At 35.2% G+C, this 21,893-nt stretch overlaps 1 protein-coding gene across 1 annotated transcript; it reads left to right on the top strand.

The window, feature by feature from the left end:
* Window positions 1–268: 268 nt before the first annotated feature.
* LOC113491781 (guanine nucleotide-binding protein subunit alpha homolog) lies at window positions 269–21,582 on the top strand. The gene is made up of 3 exons (XM_026868944.1): window positions 269–983; window positions 12,613–12,881; window positions 17,567–21,582. Exons 1-3 carry the CDS (start codon window positions 483–485, stop codon window positions 17,922–17,924), a joined length of 1,128 nt encoding a protein of 375 aa, XP_026724745.1. The 5' UTR covers window positions 269–482; the 3' UTR covers window positions 17,925–21,582.
* The last annotated feature ends 311 nt before the right edge of the window (window positions 21,583–21,893 follow it).

Below are 21,893 nucleotides of genomic sequence, written 5' to 3'. Positions count from 1 at the left end.
TTAAAGTAATTAAAAATAACATAATAAGCGTTTTTTAGAAAGAGCATTTTTTCATGAAAGTATAAAATTAAAATCACTTTTAATGCATGCCTTTAAAGACCTTCGGATTTTAAACTTAATTAAAACCACGTAAACGTTTAAACACAACGTTTACATCTCGAAAAGTATCGAGATTTAAACTTCTGAATCCCTTTTTTTATCTATTTGCGAATCAAACTTTATGGACCGCGGAACAGACATTATCTGACAGCCAATTCATATTTTGATATCTGTGGTTTTTCATTTCTCAATGAGTTTGGGAGGGGTAGAATGCGTGTGTATTTCTGAATTCCGGATATATGCTTTAATTTATTATGTATTGTCGTTAAATCGTGTGTATGCTGTGCTGTTGCGAAAATGTGTGTTGATTGAACATTATAAATATAGTGTAACATACTTTGCTCAGTTTCTTTCTATTCTATGGGCGTTGATAATCATGCAAAATGGCCAACGATTTGTGGTCATGTACCTGTTGTACGGAGGCTCTTACGTGTTGGTTGCGCCTAAAACTGTCGCCGGAGGAGATAGAGCAGCGCTACAGGAGCAAGGAAATAGATAGAATACTAGAGAAGGAGAAGCAGACACTGAGGCGGCAGGTAAAACTGCTGTTGCTCGGAGCAGGTGAAAGCGGAAAGTCAACATTCCTGAAACAGATGAGGATAATACACAAAGTGAAGTTCGAGCCGGAACTAGTGCGGGAGTACCAGCATGTGATATACCAGAATATCGTGAAGGGGATACAGGTGTTGGTGGACGCGAGAGACAAGCTCGCCATACCGTGGGAGAATCCCAGAAATTTGGACGTTGGGCAGCAGGCACTGCACTTCAACAGTACCTCATCGTTAGACAGTCGACTGTTCGTGCATTACGCGCCACACATACACTCCCTGTGGTTAGACAGAGCCATAAAAAGGGCCTATGACCGGCGGAGAGAATTTCAATTGGTGAGTTACAATGTTCAAATGTTAGCCAAGTAAACAATGGTTCAAGTTTTCTTTGTTTATTTGATGGAAATCCCAGATGTGGTTTAGTTTTACTGAAAGTAGATGTTGATTCATCATAAAATTAACCAAAACATTAATATGTGATCAATTGACACTCAATTTATCTCTGCTCTGATAACAATATTGTTATTATTAGTTGATTGTTTTTTTTCTATTTGTCATATTGAAAATATGGTCATGATATAATAATAAGTCTTTGTTATTAATTAATCAAGAATTATTTAAAGGCAGGGCCCTTCAGCCTTTGTCTGTATTACTTTATCATTGAATATTCTATGGTTTGTTTTGCTCATTGACCAAAATTTCATCTTGTATGTGCCAGGTACTACAGGAAGCGATTTACCTGCACTAAATAGATATCTTGGTATTTTTCCTCATTTTTTTGTTGTTTGAGTAATTTGTTTACATTTGTGTTTAGTTATTTCATATTTGGCCAGACTGGTTTTTTAGCATTGCTTTAGTTTTTATGCTAATACATTTTACTAGTTTTGGTTTACTTGTTCTTTATACATGTTTTTATTTGGAAGTGGAATTCAGTCCACAAATTAATGCGCATTCTAGTGCCTTGTGAAGGTTTATTCCCTTATAAAACTTGTACAAGTATTCTAAGTATTATTAGTCATTGTCCTAGTCTAAATACAGAAAAGTGATAAGGCTTATGATATTTATTTTACAGGATGGTTTGCATTTACTTTTAAAAAGTTAATAACATCTTGGAGTAGTTACAAGATGCCAACTTTTTTTTCTCACAGCTCTTATTGAAATATTATAATATAGAATATGATACCTCACTTTGAAAGTGAAATGACACACACTGTATTAGGCCCATCAAGTTTGGCAACTGATCAAGTGACGGAGAGAATATTAATTACTTCACTATTGTAATGCCAGTCAATTTGTACAGTTTATTCATTGTTTTACACCTGCAATATGTATTATGTATTAAGCATCACAGCATGCATTGTGTGTGATGTTTGTTACATTATAAAGGACCTGTTTTAATTGGAAATAAGGCTTTATGTTGGTCTGTCTTCATTCACTTGGTTCATTAATTTATTACCAGTATCAGATAAATGAAAACAAGGTATTGATATATTATATGCCTTCATTTTCTAACTACAGTGTTAAAGTGTCTTTGCCTTAAGATTATTAAGATTTTGGTACACTACAATATTTGTGAGGGTTTTAAAATAAGCTAAAAAAGAACATTACATTCTCATGCCTATACCACAGCTCTAAGTGCCTGTCTTTACCAAAATACAGGTAAATTTATTGTGTAATTGTACCATAAATATTCAAACAAACTTACTTTTGCATTATGCCTAATTTAACCATGAATTGAAGACTTTTGTCACATCACTAAACATGTAAATAGAGCTCTGAGTTTCTTTGTTTTTCATAACAATGCAACACAGCACACTTTCATTGCTTTTGTTCATGATTCATCATCAAAACATTTGATTTTTTTGCTTATTTTGCATAGTAAGGCTACTTTGAGGACATGTCACCTTAGTGCTTTCCATTAAGTAATCAACTACAACCTGACTGAGGAGTTCGCGAGATTTTAGAGAGAGTCTAACTTGTAAAATGCCTTGTTTTTGGTAAACCACATCTCTATTTATTTGTCGTGGGAAGAGTATTTACAGCATAAAAACTAATTAAGCTTCTTAAATAACAAGCGAAAATGTTCAGAACTTCATTAACGAAAGTTCTTTACACCCAAATCCTTTAAATCATCAAGAATCGTGATAAAAAACAGTTCTCACTAAGGGATATCTAATAGGTATCTAACTCCTTCCTAAACGTGTATCGTTGATCGATGGCAACAAGCTAACAAGTACTGAGCTATGCGTAACTTCTCCGAATTAAGAAAAAGCGCGCGCTAAGCATCTCGCTTCCAGATTGTATAGGCAGGCAAACAGATACTGGTTTTTCTGAACTTTGCAGCGCGCCAAGGCTCTGCAGTTTTTTGCATTACATAAAGTTTTTATATCTACACATCGCCATCTGATAAAAACATTGGTGTTGGCACTTATATTTCCATTTTATTAGCACAGACTAAATAGCTGTCATGTTATTCGTTACATGATGTTCAACGGAACATAAAAGATGCTACGATACCCTACCGCTACTAGTATTACATAAATAAAATACTACAAACTCCAATTTTATTGCTTTTTATAGTTACTAGTTACTACAGATAAGTGAATGAGTTTTAAACGTAATTATGTAAAACCTGTTTGGTGCTGTCTGACATATTTCGCTGGCTGTACACTGCGTACGTATAAAATCTTTGTGAAGCGAACACTTTGTTTAAAGCCTTTTTATTATTCTCATTTAACATTTGAATCATCTTTTCCGGCTTTATACCGAGTTAGTCGGCGTTATACTTTGTCGCCGCATCGCTTTGTTCCTATGTTGCTTCTCGAAATGATAATGATGAGTCCAAGAACCTCTAATGTATAGTACAGTTAGAATGGGTTTCCAATTAAAACATGTGCTAATATCATTTGAAGGAAGATTAGCATAGTCGTTTTTTGTTTCACGACCGACGTTCAATTGCCCTGCTTCCTTGTCGGCACATTACTTACAAGCTACGTAATAATTTACGTTTTTTACCATTTACAGTTACCATTGCTACAAAAATGAAGTCCAGCGTCATGTTTCTTAAGGGTCAGTCGATCAGTTCTCGTGTATTATGGAGATAACCTGTCACTCAATGAACTTAATTTAGTTTTGAACCGGTTCGAACGTTTTTTGTCTTTCGGCATTCGCTCAGAATCGATTTATGCCCTTAGGTATATTGAAAGCAGGTTTTAGTTGGTACCATGAAAGCTGTGCGTGTTTAGGGTCGAATAAGATTGCGATTAATTGAGGTATGGCGGGCTGTTGGCATTTTGTGGAAACAAGATTGATTCTGTTTCATAACATCGCCTCTTATAAAAACTGCTCAATTTTATGTAACTGGATCGACAACTGCACTTTTGAAAACATCAGTTTAATATTTAAGCTCCTTGAGAATTATGTGACGCAGGTTCTTATTAACGAAAAGATAATCATTTTTATAACAACATCTATAAGTTTGCGACTTTTTCTGTATTCCCTATATGTAATATCTTCAAATTGATTAAAAGCAGTTCATAAACATTCCTAATCAAAATTAAAACATGTAATTTATTGAATTAAAATAAACACGGTTGAATCCACAAGAAAAAAACAATGATAACGATTCGGATATCCGAATCATAAAAATGTTGATAACACAAAAGTAGACCACAATATAATATTATACAAAACACAACCATCTTCAAGTTATTAATTAGGGGCAAAGTTCAAACTATACATATTATTATTTTATTATATTAATGACGACAGTTAACTCTTGGCGTACACATAAATACATAATTATGCCATAAAAATAAAACTGCTCGATATATCAAACGGTCCATTTGAGTTCATTTGACCATCTAAAGAAACGAATTTATTCCTTAAGAGTCTTACTTAGGTCGGGCATAAATAAAATAATTGTAATTCCTTATCTCATTAGATTAGTCATGGCTTGATTGCGTCATGCTGGTCTCTGCGGACCGTGTTCTTCACACGCGTTCGTACTCGTATGTTATGACTTATAAGTATTTATATATTTTAATACCAACTTCTAATTATCTCGCATTATAACTTTACGTTATAAAGACTTTTTGTAGGAAAATTTAGGTTTCGTTGCGATTTTTTCGCTGCCAGACACACTTAGAACAATCGTTCATGTGTAAATAACAAGAAAAATTAAAGTTTAACTTTTGTTGTCAAATTCACAAAAGCCTCAACGAGCGCCTACGTATAAGAAGAAATATTAGTAAAATATATTGCTTTTTGAATAACTCAAAGTACCTTACCGTTATCCAACGCATATCTTACACTATGTCTGTTTGTTAGATTCTTTCTATAAATGTTGTAATCTCATTAAACATCTATTAGTACCAATCTTGGTTACGATTGTGTGGGAAGGATGTGAAATGATAATGCCAGAATGCAAATGATAGTTATATAAGCGGTAAAATAAAACTTAATTAGTATAATCGTTCATATTTTTATTTTAAAACTAGAAAAATATCATGGCTATTATCGATTAGCATACACGTGCTTATTATTTCCTAAAGAATAAATTTTTATGTCATTATTAGGTGCTAGTATTCGTTTAATGATCTAGAAAAAGTTCAAGCCCATATTCTAGATAATTATGATAGAAAATTGTAATTGAAATCGTCCTAAGTTCGACAGGGGCATGACCTATTTCCCTTATTGCTTATTATCACGCAAATTCCGAGAATCGATTGACGTTAGCAAACATTTTTACTTTCCATTTTCAAACACGAGTGGTTTATGAACATAACCTTTTTACACCTTGATATGAAGTGGACAACCTTCTTAGTATGTTGGCTCAATAAAAGCTGAGAAATGTATCAGATGCTTAATGTATCCCAGGTAAATACTGCACTAATTAATGAGACACAGGTTTCAAGTATTTTCTTTTTGTTATCACTCATTGACTTTCAATAGTGGAAAGATACGTATCAAAACAATTCCACCTAATGCCAAACACTTACAGATTTGTTTAGCTACAGTTCTATTCGTAGTAAAATCAGGTGTTTGTAGCTGTTAGTTAAACTGACTAGTTAAACATTCTTTAGCCGTCTTTATAGAATATCAATCTGAAAATGTACATAACCTTCTTACTTTAAGAGGCACTGCCAAAATTATCAACCGCTTCAGTTTCTATCACGAATAAGAATTGGGTATGATCTAAAAGATATACCGTTTGTAGTATGAAAGACGACGCTCGACGTATAGGTAATTTCTTCCAACAATTAAGTAATCGGAGCCATTACATCCTGGTCGTGCTTTCCCTGTCATTGGCGTCATTTTCGCATTCACAGTCGTCACCGACGCATCGCTTGTCGACCTACATACCAGAACACCTACCATAAACTGCTCGTGTCGCATATTGCGAAATATTTAACTATCCAAACCGTTTCTTGGTTTAGCTTTGTGTTTACTTAACGTTATTTGTCTTTTGACTTTGCATGTAAATCATTCTAGCTGTAAACGTTTCTTCCTGGACATTAGTTTGGCCGATTGACCTATATAAATGCCAATATCAGTTTTCTTATGTTTGGCATGCGTCTCAGTTATTGGTATTGCACAAGAGGCTCGCGTCGCTCCCGGTGCGAGGATGCCTCGAGCCCCTCGACCCACTATGCTCCACTTTTCCGGTAATGCACGGTATTCCAGAGCCGCTATAAGTCAAGTTAATATTTTACTCGTTCTAATATTGGAACCATCAGTAAAGTATTATTGATTTCTAACAAACGTTGTTTATTAACTGCCGCGAAGATACATGCAAATGTTTCCATATTTACCGGACAGAGCGAACAAATCGATAGCTTATAAAAACATGGCATGTTTATTATAATTTTCCTTTTCGACATCCATGGGAACAGAAAAGTTTGTTACTGTCGCGAACCACGCAGCCTTTATTTCATTTCTAATATCCTCCGTTTTCGCATGGTTATCGCGTGACTGAATAGATTTTGCTGGGAATTTAATAAAATGTACCTTGGAAAATCCGATAAGGGGCTCCCCTCATCCGGAATTAATCAGAACTTTATCCTGATAGTGTTTTATCTTGTAAGAAATCAATAATCGTTAGTAGGGTTGTCTATACCGACGCAGCAAGGCTCTTACAGCTAATTCAAGATTACCGATTTAATTTCTGTCTTCATTTACGACGTTTCTGTTCGTAGTTCAGCGCTAATTGAAACGGACTTGTCTGACCGCGCGTTGACTTGCGTGATCGATGCGATTTTAAACTGTCTGCATATGGACGTTTCGCACTCTTATTGCTTTTTTCTTCAATTAATTTAATGATTATGTTGAACAACATTTCGAAATGTTGGTAAGTTGGGTTAATATAGTGCTTTGATGATGTGGGTTATATGGGACCCTTTCTGTGACGCACCATAATCATTATAATATCTACTGATTCCAGTAGATCTCTTAACTAATAACAATATCTCTGTTAATCCAGTCTGCATATATATTCTTCTTATATATGTTAAAACATAACATTTGCTGCGTGTTCGTAAATATTGATTATCAACATCTGGCTAGAAGCCCTACAGAAGCCTAACGATGACAGGGTTACAACATTTAGCAGTCCAAACTTCCAAACCCATGCAGTAATTTCAAACATTCGGAACAGGTTTCTAAACATGTATTAACAGTCGACAGGCTACACTTTGCTCCAATTGTTTCCCACGCAGATATAATTGTATAAGACATACCTAATGTATAAATGGTCTAATGCATTTGACTTGCGGGTGACCAGAAGTATTCAGTGTTTTTTTTCCACTATAGATAATTCTCTTTGATTTTCCATATAAATAAAATAGGTAATAACTATTGTAATTGTTATAATTATTAATGTTCTGGGAACAGAAACTATTATCACATATTTATATTACACGATGTTTATAAGTTAGGTATCGGTATCATCATATGCTATATGTATTGGTAATAATTTCTCATAATGATTACACAAGTACCCGTCACGCATACATTCTTACGTGGCTTGTACGATTTGTGATAGCAAGTATGTTGACTAGTTAGAAAATATATTATGTGGGATTTTCTAAATTGTCATATTGATAGTAACTGGGTGCCTACTGCCCTTACTTAAATGAGAGGGAACATCCCGACTCTTACGTTACGGCGCTGTTTTGCTTTTTTAACTGCAAAAGTAAGCGATGGTGGTAGGCCTACAACGTCCGGAATGTAAATATAAAGTTAAAAAACCGAATGATTGATTGTCGCATTAGTTACAGATTTCAGTAACCGTATTATTCATATTCGCTTTTTTTTAAACCAGTGCTTTTAAATCTGGTAGAACACATCTGTGAATACAAAAAAAGGCAATTGATGCTGCCTCTGACGGAACAAGGCGCAGACGTCATTCCTTTTTTTTTCTTTTCTTTAAGGCAATGATTCACTATTGTACGGTGTAATAAAACTATTTGCTAACACAAGTGTTTTCATAATCACTTGCGATAAATTGATTTCATTAACATGATAGGTCTTATCTAGATCAAATAGTGATGGGTATGTTCGTTTTTGTTCGTTCGTGTGCTATGTAATAGTGTGAAATAGTAAACCTTTGTTCGAAGGGTTTAATTATGACGTGTGTTTATAACGCAATAGACTTGTTAATGGACTCTAAATAAAATGCTCCCGTTTTGTTATCTTTGGTTTGTTGTTTTGGGCCTTGTAATTGATGGTTCAGGACTAAAGCGACTACTTGTTTTTTTTGTATTTATGTATATCTACCCTTCTTTAAAAGTAGGTTTACTGTTTGAGCAGGGTAACACAAATTTGGTCCCACGAAAAAATAATACTTATTTAGATCGGTTTAGCAAATTCATGTGAAAATAAACACTACACGTTTTGTGGTGTATTATCTTTTAATTTAAACTGTTTTTATCAAAATAAATATTATATATTTTAAAGGAGATCTATGCGTCATCGATTATTGAGAGCAATTTTTATATTTCATTCCTTTAAAGTAAACACACTATTACCTATGTTATTAACATCCAAATCTGGGCTTGATAAATGCTATAGACCCATTTACAGACAGAACGTAGGTGTTGTGTGCATCTGCACTAATGACCTTATTAAACGCAACAATAACATGTGCTTTAGCAAACATGGTACAATTGGTACACAGTTTGTTTATATTCTGTCCTCTAAATCACTAGCTTGACATATCAAATAACAAAGTGTAAAACTTAGTCAAATATTTTAAAACATGAGTAAAATTCTGCGGATTTTCGAGCACGAATTCCTTACCTGACTCATACCTGCAACGCAGTAAAAAATCTTGAATATGTTAATATTCCGTGCAGCACTCCTAGCGTACTTACGACTTTGCGTTTCCTCTAAGACATTAATTCGAGCGAGATGTAAAATATAAACAAAACAGCGCCGGAAGACTTGTACAAAACAGAAAAATGGAATGCGTTTGTACGTCTCACTATATATTATAAATGTTTTTAAAATGTTTCCAGCAAAGTAAAGCCGTAAATCTTGATCGAAACTAGATTATGTATGGGAGAGGAAAAATCTGTTTCAAGCTGGCAATATATTGTAGGACTAAATATGGTTCACGGATTTTCTGGAAATTGGCAACATGATTTACAAATACAGAAATTGTTTGGGATAGATCAAACCTTAATAAATAGGTATGTTAGGTCTACCTCTGTTAGGTGTACATCTACCTTTTTATTGTTGCTTTATGTAGTTTTTTTGTTATTTTCATATCTAATCTCGAGTTCTTTGTATTATGTCGTTGACCATAAAACATACGTTTCCATTGATGGCTGACCCGACAGTCGACGCGCTTATCGAAACGTTTCCAGCTAACAAGTTACAGGAATTTGCAATTTTGCATCGTGGATTTGTTGTGTTTCAACACTGATGTATGTGTGCAGGTAAAATTAAACAGTTTTAAAACTAGATCGAGTATTTCTAAGGTATTAATCTCGTTCGGAGAAGTTCGGTGCACCGTTGTATTTAAGACTACATTCTTTCTTTTCACGTGATCGTATTTTTCTTAGTAATTGTTTTTGTCCTTAAGATGATCTTAATAAAAAGATCGACTAAATTAAACGTTTCGGTGTTATTGCGGTACGAATTAAATCTGACGTAATAATTAAATTTCGTCCAAAGAAAAAGAAATAAAGATGATAGGACTGTAATTAAATGAGATATGAAGGTCGAATGAAAGAATAATACATAGACCTCTTAAATCACACAATTTTCCCCGTTTTCGAAATGATATAAAACAGTCCCAAGTTTTCTTTATTTAAGGCGATTGTTGTCTTATCCTTAACCTTCAAATCGGTTTACACACACATCTTGATTTGGACTACGCTTAAATCAATATCGCTGCTGGCTATGCAGTAAGCCTTTTGATCGATTTATTGAATCTTAGAATAATAGATATTGAATTTATTTAGGTATATGTTTGTTTATCTATGAAGAATAGATCGTAAAGGATTTATATGACTTAGATGTAATTCTTAGATCATAATAAACCGTACTTTATTGTGTGATGTGAATAGCTGCAGATATATTTTCCATTTGTTTATTTAATTGTAAAGTAGTTTTTAAAACGATTTCAACAAACTTATGTATATTTTTTGTCATTATGGCCCTCATATACATATGTGGATCTCACAAGCATTTACCATCCCTATTGTCAATTTGTATCTAGCAGTCGAATTATGGTTTAGTTTTAAAAAGTAAACAAAATAGCTATGAACTTCTCCTTTCAAGTCGATTACATAGTCAAAGCGTGTTATTAGTTTTGTTATAGTGTATCTAAATTGAAGTGGAAAATCATCGATAATATTGCATTTACTATGGTTCGTAGTTTTACGTTTTATTTAATATTGACTGTTTACTACGCGGTTGTGTTCAACTATCTAATTGTGCTACAATAAAATGGAAATATTTACGTCCAAAAATTAAAAGTTTAGAACAATGTCTTTAACCGACAAAATGTCTGTATTACGTGCTTGATCATTGTATTCTTGGAAAAAACAAACGTATTTCACACGACTGATTCATTTGTCATACGATGTGAAAACGAAATGATTCTATGGTTTGTGTACCAAACTACCGGCCACGCACTGCCTAATCACTGGCATGTATAATCTGTGCAATTACCGCCTTTGCTTTTCATTCGGCCAACACCGGACCCTTACGTCACTCCGCACACTCTGGCCGTAAATACTTAGTTCCGGGAAAGATATGCAACGAATAGAATATCTTTATAATCTGTGTTACATAACTAGGTACCTCGATTACAGTACGATCTCCTTTCTCTCACACGTTATAAGCGTGAAGGTGAATTCAATCGATAATGAACAAAACAATTATAATAAAAAACGGAAAATTGCAATTTGATCGCGGCTCGCGTGAATTCAAGCTTTTTTTGTAATCTAGATTCTGCCGGTAACTGGCTAGACGCCTTACTTTTTGGGTTATTGCAAAAACTAAGCCGTTATCTATTTTTATTCTACTCTTTGAACTTTATAATCTGTTGAGTCTATCTTTTTTAGGCTGTTACTTTGGTCTTGAGATCAAAATTAAATAAGATATGCATAACACAGTCATTTGTTTACCATAACCACTTTGATAAAACAAATATTTGCCTGAGTTACTTTTAGCTATCCCTGGAAGGTGAAATACAGAATGTATTTTATTTGGCAGTCGTAAAGTGAATTTGTTCATTAAAAACAACTTATTTGGTAGAAATTTTCTCTTTTAATAAAAACTTAATTTACTCAATATTCAGCAGACAATTTGTTATGAACGATGTAAATGTAAAAGTTATTAAGCAGACAATAAGACCAGATTTATGGTTTCCAAATATTTGTCGTGGTAGCTCGTTTATAACACTTTTATAACCTGAGAACTTTTAATGGTTGGAAACTATCCCATTTATTATCATCTATCCAAGTTACTTAAATATAGTCTACAAGAATTTGTCCCTACAGAGTTTATAGAGTTTTAATTTTAAAAATAAATGCGACGACGTCCGTTCCTAGCCCATTCAAGTCCGTGCTATTTGCTACATTGTAAGTTAATTGTTTTGGTGAATTCCACAATAATCGTGTCACTTCATTGTGTACGTTTATATTTAACGCGGATTGTTCGTGACGTGATCCGGCGACTTTGCCCCACCTGTTAACTGAATACCGTTATTATATGTATCCCACTAATTTACATTGCATTTTAAATGTAGGCCGATTTACTGTCGGTGATCTTTGTTGAGCTTAATTTGGAACAGACTACGCATGAACTGACTTTGGGACCTGCTTTTGTACATAGAGAAGCAGATAACGTCCCAAAGCCAGTTAAACCTTAAACCTTAGTTATTATAAAGAAATCCCTTTAAAACACTACGTTCCTTAAGATAAATCTAGTATCTAAAAGTTTATGAAGTGCGAGAGTATTTTAATAATTTATGACTTAATATTACCTAACTTCCAAGTCAGGCTTGCTGTGTCATTGAATTAAAATTAACCACATTTTGTCATTATTACAAGGTAAATGAAAAATTACATTGGTTGTTAAAAATGGTCACGTGATTCTCATAAAGTCATACTAGATAAACAGGAAAGCCCATATTTACTTGAAAGTTAGTCACGAGGAAAGATTGAATCTACCTTTGTGTAATGACTGGTTTACATAAGAAGTGTTCTAATACTTATTTACAGCTGCAACGTAAGCGCAGCTTAAGTGACGCTAGGCAAAGTGGCGTTCTGAATTGTATGTCTCTACACGTCAAAGACATGAAGAAGCCGAAAGAATGACAGCAAGAACTTGAATATGGCCTAGAGACATCCGGCTGTCTCTATTTTTTCCCTTCCGTTGCCAAAAAGATATCTGATCTTCCATTTATACCCATTTCTTTCCGGTGTTAATAGTGTATCTGTCTCAATTCCAGAGCGACTCTGTGAGTTACTTCTTCGACGAGTTGGAGCGCATCGCCCGACCGGACTACATCCCCTCCCACCAGGACATCCTGCACTGCCGGAAAGCCACCAAGGGCATCACGGAATGTACCATCAACATCAACAATGTGCCATTCGTGTTCGTCGACGTCGGCGGCCAGCGGACGCAGCGACAGAAGTGGACGCAGTGCTTCGACTCAGTCACCTCAATACTGTTCCTTGTGTCCTCTTCAGAGTTCGACCAAGTCTTGTCTGAAGACAGGTGAGATGACTTGTAATTTATTATGATCCACTTATAGCAGTCGTTGACCAAGATTCACGGATGTGTACTTGCACCAGATTCATTTGTAAAGATGTGTGCGCATTGTACGCAAACAAAAGCACTCTCTATTCCCCATTCTCATAAACTCTGATGAAAGATAAGAGATCAAGCGTAGGCCCTAGAGCGTAAGTGTTTTCTGAGGCATAGGATCTGTATGAAAATGGATTGTAATCTATTAGCTGAGTCCGCAGGCCGTTTAACCTTATTTAATGCACCCGGCTTTTACTTAGCCCGAGCCCCTCGAGATGAGAAAGTCGTGATAATTGAAATAGCAACGTGACCGACACGCGAACATTCAATACTGTGCTTTGGACTAGTTTTTGACAATTTAGGCGTCAGCATTCGTATGTTCTATTTAAAATAGCTTCCTGTGTGATAATTACAACATACTTATCCGTTTGCCAAGCCGTTATTGCGGTGTTATTTCTTCACGACCGCTTGTTCAATTTTGTATTTAGAGGTCTTTGTTGTTGACGTATAAGATGTAAATGAAATATGGCTTATGAAAAGGAAATAATTACACGACTTTGAGTGGGCGATCAAAACAATTTCCGATGTTCAAATTGCAATGTGAACGACACCCACGCTGGCATTATTTAGATTTACGACAAAACACACAAATGCTAACTAGAGAACAATTATCCCGATAAATATATTAAAGAAACTACATTTCTGAATCTATTTTCTAACCGCATCGTATGAACAACCTAATTTGTTACGTTCCTACGTCATTGAAGTCTGCTTATAGTATGAATGAAATTTTCCTGTGGTTAACACGGATTTCTGCTACTAGATTCCTGATTCATCGCACCTGGATAGCCGGTATTAGACTGTAAACAAACCTAATCGGGAGTGTTTAATCTTATCTAATATCCGTAATTTCATACATTGTTTCATAATTCTTGCGTACGAGCTAAGACGTTGACTATCTATGTGTAAATAAATATTATATGACGTAAGATGTGTTGCGACTTAATGACTCATAACATGATGGCTCGGCGGGTGTTGGGTTTGACGAGAAAATCACATTTCATTACAAGCACGACCCGGGGAGTTCGTACTCAACGTTTAAAACTGTAGTACATAACTTCCCTCTTAGATTGCCTAAAGATATTATCAGATACATACATAAGGATAACATAGGCGGGAACCTGTTCGAAAGTAGGTCTAACTATGGAGTCAGTAATATATGCCATTTCTATTCTTGGACAAATAATAGAGATTGTTGTACCATTAATCATGGGGTTATTGACCAAGCATTGTTGTATTGCGATATTCTATATCCAATTACCTTCTGTCCATGTTACGTTAGCAGCTATTATGTTCCTTTCCAATGGGAACAAGCTTAGCGATTCTTACCTCGTTCTGGAAAATACGCAAGTAACAATACGTAATTTTGGCTTTGAAAGTTCGTGATGGAAATATTTAAGTAATTGCCTTATAAGTTCTTTATCATACTTCGTAACCTATTCGTTTATATCACCTGTTTTTCCGTCCGTCATCAGTTAAATTTAAGACAAATATGTTCAACTAACAATGTCTGTTGACTGATAGTACAACGACGTGATATCTCGTTCTTAACTGAGGCTAGTCAGACAGTGCCCATGATTGGCCAATTTCGTCTTAAAATACGATATGGTCACTTTACCACTTAATGACGTGTAATTAATGCGTCATATTATATCCGGTTGTGTTGCAATACGTATTCCGGTTGTTAATGGTTGTTAAGGATTTGATTAGTGTGAAAAGAAAAAAAAAAAATATTATTGGTTTATGAATCATCTAGTGAGACATGAAGTGGAGTTTTACGGATACAAAACAGAAAATATATCGAAAAGTTCTTTGTGATTTGTTTGCCCTTTTGTAGGTGGATGCATATCATAACTCTCTTCGTTAATTATATTTTTTAGAGTATTGACTATCGAGTCTCCTGCCTTATTGCGCTTATTTACGATACGGTTAAGAATCATGTTGTCTTTACATGGGTCATTGGTCATAGAATTATTCTTTTAATTGAATCAGTCGGGTCTATAAATATTATTCACGTAATTGCCCATTCTTCTACTAACGTTTATGTATTTACTTCCGCAATTACGATCTCGTCTCCGTAAAGCGCGATATTTTTTTTGTGATATAGGATTAGTCGTGTGACCTCTAATTTGCCAATATGGAAATATAAAAAACTGTTTTACTTAACGTTTGATTTTGTATTTACTCAAGCTAGCCATAAGGGTAATTAGAATGGTCATCTTAATATGAGATGTCTTAAAGGCAATGAAAATTAAATATCGGACCACTTTTTAGTGTTCCTCTCAAAGGTCTTTCCGCCATTAGGCTGTATCGCATACAGCATGGTAGTAAGACATTTTACAGGTGAAGAATTTCGGCTTCGGCACTGCTATTCGACTCGCACTTGACCAGATTTATTTTAAACTTTTTTAAGTTATTGATTAACTTGTTATTTAATGTCAAAATGAATTATATACATTGTTAGAAGATGGAGTAATTTATACATTAGTAGGTATTTTGTTATCGCTCGTGATTCATTGTAATTAATCAATTCAAACATTTATTGCTATCAACATACGTGTGCAAGGAGGTCTTGCATATTATAATGAATAAAGAACTTTTTCTTTATGGTTCCGAAGCGGTTATTATGACTGTTACGACTGTAGTGAAGTAACTACCGCACAGGGAGAGCAAGCGTGTATTATACTTCTTCCTCCCCTGTATGCGGTCCTTCTTAGGCTCTGGTTATGATTCTCAAAGGTCAATTTACTCAAGTATCATGTTAAAGTAGCCATTGATATTGGTATATGTTTTTTGAAACCTTTTTCTATTATCCTGTGTCTCTTTCTATTCTGAATTCGGAATAGTCAAATTACCAAAAATCTTGCAGCTGACAGATCTGCTTCAGTTGAATCTGCACCAATAGCCGAGTGATTGAGGGTCACAACGCCAAACCTAATGAGGGCGACGTGTCGCGGGTTCATTCCCAGCATAGGCGCAGCATTTGTGTGATCCACGAATCCTTATCCTGACATGACTTGAATGTTTGTGACACCCCCCAAGGCGGTAGTTTATATAGTTAATTTGGTCATGAAACCATAAAAAGGTAGACACTAGATATCTGTCTGACCTCCACAACCCATTTACTAGTGGCCCTAGTAAATGTAACTCAACTAAAAATAAATAACTCTTATTTTAGTCGAGTCCCTATCGTAGCATCACGCCGTTAAACATTTGATGGCAAAAAAACATTTCTAATTTATATTTTTATACTGACTAGGTTTGTATGTGATGGGCTTGCGTTAAATGGCGTGCGTGCATTACTGCCTGCGGTCGAGCGTGCGTGGCTTGTTTGTCTGACACTTGATAGTATAAAACTTATTTTATATGAAATTGCAAAGTGTAGAGTTAATATACATTTCCTTCTAATGTTATTTATATTCTTTTAAAAATGTATAACGCCGTTTGATTTATCCTCAAGATAGCATAAAAATACAGCCATAAACCATCCATAAAGTTGAATTTAAAACATTATTTGCAAACTGAAAAGTTCCCGAGGGAAATCATGGTGAGTAAAACCGCATGCAACGGCTAGTTATCTCCATAAACATTTTATAGCGGCCCTGTAATACTATCTGAACGTCTTCGGTCAGTCCAGATGTTCTTTTGATGTTGTTTGTAAGATTTTTGCCGGATTACGTGAATGTATGGAGTTTGACCTGATGTACTCGATCGATATTTTTAGAGTTACCTCTTATATCTAGTTATAGTGTGGCCTAATAGTTCTGGTAGTCTCCTAAATGTGTTACGCTAGGGTATTGGAAAATAAGAAATCTATTCAATCCGCTTAATTATACGACAGTTTGGTAATTACCTGCTGATGATGGTGACTTTCTGTCTTGAAACCTTTTCGCAAATATCGTTACCAAAGGTATAAATAATATTCCTCTATGCATGAAAGGCTTGGAAATGCGAATCCGATGCCAATAAAAAAATTAAGTTAAATGTAGAAGACTAACTTATAGTTTTTCTATTTCATCAGTTTTCAACTATTAGGCATAACACTAATTCGAATTTTTATTTTCAAGCCAGGATCCCTAGTAAAAAAGTAAAAAAAGTTTAAAAGCCGGTACCTGCTATAGTGCTTTAAATCTCAATGGTCTATTACCCTAAATATGATACCTCTTGACCACAAATTGCTGCGTGATTGCTGACCGAGAGTTATGCGAACAACATCCGCATGTCGAGATCAAGGTCACCATTATGCATGCATTGTCATCGAGAACATTGTAATTATGTGCATTATCAGTGTAAAACTATTACATATTTATTGTTTGTCACTTACGGCCGGTATGTCGTTTACCTAGCTTTAATAGTTCACGCAACAGTCACGTCACGTTTGTAATAAGATTACGATTCTTGTGGAGTGATGAATGGAAGCTTCTCGGCTGCGGAATCTCTTTGATGTGGTGCCTTAACATAGGCGAAGGCTTCGTCTGTTATGTATTTAACGATTGGCTGTTTAAACTATTACTATTTTTAGGAAATGTTAAGAAATATCAATCAATAATTTGCCAATATGAAAAACGATTAACATGATGAACGTATGTTTCCAGGAAAACGAACCGCCTAGAAGAGGCATTAAATATCTTCGACACGATCGTGAACAACGTGAACTTCAAGGGCATCTCCATCATCCTGTTCCTGAACAAGTCGGACCTGCTGGCGCGCAAGGTGGGCAGCAAGGAGACCGACATCCGCTGGTTCTACCCGCAGTTCGCGGGCGACCCGCACAGCCTGCGCGACGTGCAGCTGTTCCTGCTCAACATGTTCGCGGACGTGCGCCGCGAGCCCAAGACCACGCTCTACCACCACTTCACCACCGCCATCGACACGCACAACATCGAGGTTGTATTCAACTCCGTCAAAGACACGATCCTCAATCGAAACCTAGAGTCGCTCATGCTGCAGTGACCTCACTACGGAATTGTTTATGTGATATCTGCTGGCAATATTTTCGTCTCGTGATACGTTTTCGCGATTTTCCATTATTGTGTTTTCCTCGTATCTTGCTAACCAGCATAATATTGTAAAGCACATCTGAAAAGACAAAGAATGTGATTTAGTTGATGAGGGGCCGTCGCCGACGGTCCGCCGAGTGGCTCTTGTATAAATGTAATATGACACGTATTTATTTACCAAATGTATGGGATTTGGTAAACCTATGTACCTTAGTGTAATGTAATGTAATTATAAAATTTGTATATCAGTATATTTATGACCAAAAATGTAGATTTTGCACGTGATGGACATTATTATGATCATTGAGATATATTGTTTTGTTTGAAAACGTTGCTACACTTTATTCTGTGTATCGCGTGCGTTTGCACATAACATGCACGAACGCCGGCAACAAATATTTGTAGGTCACACAGGTATTTGTGCCGTTCACCTGAAACTGTATTCTTTAGCGCTAAATATAAATTTAACCGTCGATCTGTTCCAAGAGGAATCAAAATTGTAGTCCAGTATTGTAACACAAACCGTGTGCAATAAGTAACTTAGTGAATCAGAAGTATTGTACGCCCAATTCCTTTTAAATTTTGCAGTTTTTCTACCGTTTTATTAATAGTAGGAATTCTAAATTAATGTTTATTAAAATGTATCGCTCGCGAGCTTGCAATGACAGTAATTCGTTGGAGTGAAATGTATTAAATTTACAAAATATTAAAAATGCCATGTAACCTTTTAATCGTGTAAGTTATTTGTAAGAACTCAATTTCACTAAATTCCATGTGTATCTAGTTGTATCACCGCTTGAAGCCACGTATCACTCAACTATAGGATAATTAGATATTTTGATATGACGTTTCCTCCAACGAAGCTGGTGTCGCGGGCGGCCGTAGCGTTAGCGCGTAGAGTATGCGTGATGGCCGGGCTCACCTGTCACATAGATGTAGTTACAATGAGATTGCTCTTATAGGGTGCCACGAAGCAAAGGAACTCCTTTGCGATGGGAAGACTTTATATAAATCCCTTCAGGGAGTAAAAATGTATATAAATAACCATTGTTAGAGAAATCGTTTATAATCTGTGATTAAAGTGTAAAAAGTATTAGGCTGTAAACAGCAACGAAAAGTAAGTCTTTTGCAACAAAGCTTTTTTACGTTTTACATGGCTGAGGAGTGACGCTCAAGTGTACGCTACGAACCTGCGATGGTGACTCCAGCCGCGATTCTCACGAGTATTCCGTCCCTTGGCAGGCGCGAGTTAATGCAATGACGTGTAATCTCACTATAACTTTACCACGTAATTTTAATTATAACAAATTTTGTACAATATACAACATATATTTTTGAAGTCGGGCACAAAGGTCGGATACCTTTTTGATAATTTTTATTGCACTGGCTTTTGTACGTGAGAAAGAACGATCTGATATAGTTTAAACATTAAGTACAACGCATAATTTCGATCATAATAATTATACTCATTTAGTTTAAGGTCTTGTAAGCTTTAGCATATTTATTTTGAGACCGTCTACAGCTATTGTTTATTTACGTGAGAGTTTTAGATAGAAGTTATCTATTTATTATGTGTACATTTTTATGGATGGTTTATTGAGGCTAAATGTGTAAATACCTCTTAATTTTAATATGTATATCGTTTCATTAGTATTTTAGTTTTAATATGTTTTGGTTAATTTAATGGTCTGATCGGTTAAATAAATACGGATTCTATTTCCAATATCAGTGATAAAATTGCATTTAGTAGTGCCATTGTGTGGTGCAAACAGTGTTGCCACTGAAAAAAACATGCCTAAAAATATAATGTCAACACTGCCGCGTAATATTCGTTCTTAATTGACGCTCACGTTTTGTGACTAATACGAAAAATAATAATAAAGAAATACGATTTTATCAGAATCCATTGCTATTCCCTTTTTAAGACAGAGGAAGAATGTTAGAAGAGATTTAGACTGGTCCATTATGGTTTAAAATCAAATAACTTGTATTGATGCCAAAGGTTGACTAACATCTGAACATGACGCGCACATTGCGTTACTATTTTGGGTACATAAACTGTTAGGTGCTCGGTCTTGGTAAATGGTAACTCATGCTTGTTGTAAGCCTGGCTTCTTATACACAGGGTGTCACGGAGGTGCTCTTATTCGGAATACAATATTGTTGCTTCAAAATAGTTATAGTTTATTCCGTAAAATATATTTAGCATTTTCCGTGCTAATCTCGATCATCTGAATTTGAACAGAACGTCGATTATAAAGAAATGGTAGTTGAACAGTTGTGCATTTCCTTTACACCTTTTATTTAAAAACTGCATACAAAGGATTTTAATTCAATTTGTTTAAGCGTTGCTTAGACGAGGACAACCACAAACAGCGGTCAAATGGTCTTCTTAAAATTAGCTATTTCTGAACTAATATGTCACCCACCCCTCCGTTTTTCTTCTTAAAGTTACGAAATGTAGTTCGATGATATTCGGCCCACATGCATCTGAATAGTGCTACCAGAATCCAGACTCAAAAACTTACCCGTAATTAATTCCTATTATGTAAGCCGTGATTCAGTTGTGAATATTAAGTCAGATATTTGAAAGCATCAATTTAATTAGTTGTCAAAAGCTGATCATAACCGTGACTTACTCTGTGGTCAACAGGCTTTTAAAAACCGGTCGTTTAAATACTATTTGAGAAATACCTTTAACCGTCCCGAGTGATTCAGTCATGTATATTCATAATATTCGAAGCCAGGTTTACAAAGTTTAATATAGATGAAATGCTCCTGATAACTGTTTCCCTGTACAGTCGTGTGTGAGTTGAATATGTTGAAATAATGAACTGATTTAAGGTTTGGTGTATAGTGAGGTGAGCGGTCTCAAACGAGGTTTTATACGACGCTGTTATTGTCCTGTTGCGTGGAACGTGTTTATTGTAAATAATGTTTGTATACAGGTTTTGTAAGGCTCATCGTCATGTATAATAGAACTGTAGATCTATCATGAGGTTTTAACGTAGTTCGGGTATTTGGGGTCTTGGATGACGTCATTTTGTAATCTGTACATGTTGAGGGTTCTATTTAATCGTTTTTTTTTTCAATATGACAGCAGAATGTATTTGATTTTCCTTTTTAAATAATGCGAAAACTCTTTAATCATTTTTAAAATATGTAAGTGTAATGATATAATGTGAATCAGAGAAGAATCATCATAATTATAATGTGCTCTAAATTTTATGAAATTAATTTATTACAATATTTTTTATAATACCGGTCACAAATGAAGTGTGATGTATTCGGCTCAAGCATGCGACGTTCCACGTAACAGCTGGCTGATGTACGCTAAGGGTGCCAATCGTGTTGCTCGAAGAAAATATCCACAAATATAATTAAAATGTATAGCACCGTTAGGCCTATGGATATTTTTCGGTAGTTATCGAACCATCCCTAGCCGTGGTAACTAAGTTAGTTGTATGTTATGAATTTTAAAAGTATGTTAAGAGTCGTTTTACACTCATGTTAACGTATGCTAGAGTGTTGACAATATCTTTTGGAATTCCTCTATATTTTGTATACAGCCCAATATTTATTGTACAGTGTAATAAAACACCATGCATGTATTTTATTGGTTTCATTTTGTGGCTCCTTATTATTCATAATGCTACGAGAGAAAGCGGATGGACAAATATTATGGGATCACTGATTTCTTTCGACAGGAACAGTTTTTATTGCTTACAAGGTGTGTATGTATCAATTGAATAAGGAAATAAGATGTGGCTTGTTAACAAGCTCATGCCGAGTCTGAAAAAGTGAAGAAAATAAAAGAAATGTGGAGAGCTTGCTTGAAAAGAAAAAGTTTCCAAGTTTGTTGTTTTTTTTGGAAGCTAGTTTATTGGAAACGGACTTGCTGTCTTTTTAAATTTTTAGTTAT

The sequence above is a fragment of the Trichoplusia ni genome, chromosome 3, assembly GCF_003590095.1.
Source record: "Trichoplusia ni isolate ovarian cell line Hi5 chromosome 3, tn1, whole genome shotgun sequence".
In the NCBI taxonomy this organism is placed as follows: domain Eukaryota; kingdom Metazoa; phylum Arthropoda; class Insecta; order Lepidoptera; family Noctuidae; genus Trichoplusia; species Trichoplusia ni.
Note: the sequence above shows the minus strand (reverse complement) of the source record. Positions and strands in the feature narration are given on the sequence as shown.

Bases quoted from the DNA above. Each gene is read 5' to 3' on its own strand.
- LOC113491781 (XM_026868944.1), top strand. From the start codon at position 483: ATGGCCAACGATTTGTGGTCATGTACCTGTTGTACGGAGGCTCTTACG. The intron at 984-12,612 runs GTGAGTTACAAT...TCTCAATTCCAG, and splicing joins GGCGGAGAGAATTTCAATTG to AGCGACTCTGTGAGTTACTT. The intron at 12,882-17,566 runs GTGAGATGACTT...GTATGTTTCCAG, and splicing joins CAAGTCTTGTCTGAAGACAG to GAAAACGAACCGCCTAGAAG.